General features: G+C 51.4%; 1 protein-coding gene across 1 annotated transcript; it reads left to right on the top strand.

Annotated features, from left to right (window-relative positions):
* The first annotated feature begins 650 nt into the window (after positions 1 to 650).
* LOC103185690 (transcription factor SOX-11-like) lies at positions 651 to 1,682 on the top strand. The gene is made up of 2 exons (XM_042338587.1): positions 651 to 1,317; positions 1,414 to 1,682. The coding sequence occupies exons 1-2, from the start codon at positions 651 to 653 to the stop codon at positions 1,680 to 1,682; spliced, it is 936 nt and encodes a 311-aa protein (XP_042194521.1).
* Positions 1,683 to 3,074: the final 1,392 nt, after the last annotated feature.

The following is a 3,074-nucleotide window of genomic DNA, read 5'->3' as shown; positions in this document are numbered from 1 at the left end:
TGGGGAGGGGCGGAGTTGGGGAGGGGGGAGTTGGGGAGGGGGGTGGATAGAGGTGGGGGGAGGGAGGGGGGAGTTGTGGAGGGGGGGATAGAGGTGGGGGGAGGGAGGGGGGAGTTGGGGAGGGGGGATGGAGGTGAGGGGAGGGAGGGGGGAGTTGCGGAGGGGGGATGGAGGTGAGGGGGAGGGAGGGGGGAGTTGCGGAGGGGGGATGGAGGTGAGGGGGAGGGAGGGGGGAGTTGGGGAGGGGGGATGGAGGTGAGGGGGAGGGAGGGGGGAGTTGGGGAGGGGGGATGGAGGTGAGGGGGAGGGAGGGGGGAGTTGGGGGGAGGGATGAGGGGGTGTTGATGATGTCAGGAACCTCACGCCTCACAGAGTCGCTGATTGGTGGAACTGAAAGTGGGACCGAGGCTCTGATTGGCTGAAAGTCCTGTCAGCGCGAGGCCCCGCCCCCCGCCCCGGGAGGAGCTGCAGATCAGCCGCGAACACCGCACCGCACCGCACGGGGCTCCGCACCGGCACCGCACCGGGGCTGTTTGTTCCGCTAATAATCACAGTAATAATCAGGGATTTTTGTAACCAGAGATAATATATAAATATATTTATTATTTTTAAATCTGCAAATGATTTTTCTTTGAACAAAACAGCGGAAGATGGTGCAGCAGCTGAAGAGCGCGGAGGGCACCCGGTGCAGCGCCAGAGAGGCTGCGGACAGCGGCATCAGTGACATGAGCGCAGCTTCCAGCCCCAACCCATCGTCCGCCTCCCCCTCGGCCAGAGCGGAGGAGGACACGGGAGCGAACCCCGACTGGTGCAAGACCCCGACCGGTCACATCAAGAGGCCGATGAACGCTTTCATGGTTTGGTCTCAGATCGAGAGGAAGAAGATCATGGAGCAAGTGCCGGACATGCACAACGCCGAGATCTCCAAGCGCCTCGGCAAGAAGTGGAAAATGCTGAAGGAGACCGAGAAGACGCCGTTCATCAGAGAAGCGGAGCGTCTGCGGCTCAAACACATGGCGGATTATCCCGACTACAAGTACAGACCCAGGAAAAAACTCCGCTCCGACTCGGGAGCCGAGGAGAAAAGCTGCAAGAAGGACAGCAAAATGGTCTTCAAGAAGCATTGCTCCCGGGCGCTAAAGGGCAAAGACAGAGCGAAGGGCAAGAAAGCCAATAAGCTGCCGGTGAGGAACGCGCAAAGGGCGGAGAATGGCTCCGACACCGACCCCGACCCCGGTACCGACCCCGGCACCGCGGATCCCAACCATAGCGACGGCTCGTGTGACGTCCTGGGCTTTGGGGAGAAGGAAAGAGATGGTGATGGTGATGATGGAGGAGAGGGAGGTGATGGGGACGCCGCCGGCTCGACCTCACCACCTGAGCCCAAGGCGAACGCCCATGTGGCGGCTCCAGCCGGGAGCGGGGGTCGCTCGGCCCCGGGGAGACCCTCAGAACAAGCCGACCTCCTGCTGTTTGACTTGAGTTTGAACGTGGCGGCCGGTGGCGGGGACCTGCTGGACCTGAGCGGGGGCAGTCTGTCCCTGGACAAGGAGGCGGATAGTGCGGGGGGTGGGGGCTGCCACTCCGGCTCCCACTTCGAATTCCCCGATTACTGCACTCCCGAGGTGCGCAAAATGATCTCGGGAGACTGGCTGGAGATCGAGGCGAACATCTCCAATTAGGTTCCTTGTTCTCCTCACCCTCTGAATGGATCATCGGATTGTGTCTCCCCCTCCCCCACTGCCCCCTCCACGTCGCCCCCCCCACACCCTTCTCTTCCCTTCTTTTTGTTTATTTTTGCTAATGTTGTTCTGAAATATTAAGGCTCTGGGTTGAGTTTTTAAAAAATTGGCATTATTTTATATACAGGTATATATGAGAAAGATAATTTTGGTGTGGGTGGGTGGGTGGGGAAGGGGGGGAGAAGGGGGGGGTTATGGGTGGGGAAGGTGATGATGGGAAAAGGGGAAAATGAGAAAGAGAGAGAACAAGGGGGTGAAATGTGTTTCAGGCAAAATGTGAATACAAATTCATGTCATCTCTTTGATTTGTCTCCCAATATCGATCGATTTTTCTCTCTCCCCCCCACCCCCCCACCCCTTTGACAAATGGAGTTGATCTTATCAGGGTACCAGATAAACAAAAAAAATCAACGATTGTTGCAGAATCTTCAATGAGCACAAATTAAGAGATGTGTGTGTGTAGCTTGGTTTGGGGGCGGGAGAAAGTGGGGGAAATAGTTTCAATGCAGTCAAAGAGATAAGGGGGCAAAATTAATTAGTTTAATGTGTCTGTGATGATTTTTTGGGGGAGGGGAAATTAAGGTTAAGAAATGGACATCGAATGGCGAAATTGATGGACCAGGAATTGTTATTGTTGCCGAGAAAAAATAACATTAGGATTAACAAGTTGACGGATGTTAAAGAGTCTCATGTTGGTTGGTGTGTTGGTTACAGTGAAATATGAACCAGACAAGTACGCTAAAGGTTATTGTAATTACACTTTCATGTTGGTGATTTCAATCCACAATCAGTTTTGCCCTGTTTTACTCCTGTTCAGATCAAATCTGAATTTAGGGTGGCATTTGACTTGACTTTTTTATCCCGCAAATATAGTGTTGGGGCCTTTTTATCCCATTTATTGGGAACTAATAACGTTTTGATTTGACCGCAGATTTCCTGATTTGTTTGTGTGTGTGTGTATGAGACAGAAATGATCACAACATGAAAAACGACTTAAAAATGTGCATTGTGAATCTATGGGTTTTCACAAGGGTTAAAAGGGATCCCAGAAATTGCTATATATATTAAAAAGAATCAAAAATTGACTGACATTAAGACGCTTGGGGATATTGAGAATAAATATCTCAATATGGGTAAATAGCTGATGTGGAAAAAAAATTAAGGAAGGTGGAAATGGATTTTTAATGTGCCAATTTATTACAGTATATTTAGTATTTTGACAGGGAAAAAATACAGATTATTATTAAATGTTATGGTGTATTGGTACATTAATACATCCTGGCGTTCTTAGCTAGAGAAAAAAATAAGTTAATTGATTGTTGGTAGGTGGAC

The sequence above is a fragment of the Callorhinchus milii genome, unplaced genomic scaffold (genome assembly GCF_018977255.1).
Source record: "Callorhinchus milii isolate IMCB2004 unplaced genomic scaffold, IMCB_Cmil_1.0 Scaffold10, whole genome shotgun sequence".
Taxonomy (NCBI): Eukaryota; Metazoa; Chordata; class Chondrichthyes; order Chimaeriformes; family Callorhinchidae; genus Callorhinchus; species Callorhinchus milii.
This window is presented reverse-complemented; position numbering and strand designations above follow the sequence as displayed.

Bases quoted from the DNA above. Each gene is read 5' to 3' on its own strand.
- LOC103185690 (XM_042338587.1), top strand. From the start codon at position 651: ATGGTGCAGCAGCTGAAGAGCGCGGAGGGCACCCGGTGCAGCGCCAGA. The intron at 1,318-1,413 runs GTGATGGTGATG...TGGCGGCTCCAG, and splicing joins TGGGGAGAAGGAAAGAGATG to CCGGGAGCGGGGGTCGCTCG.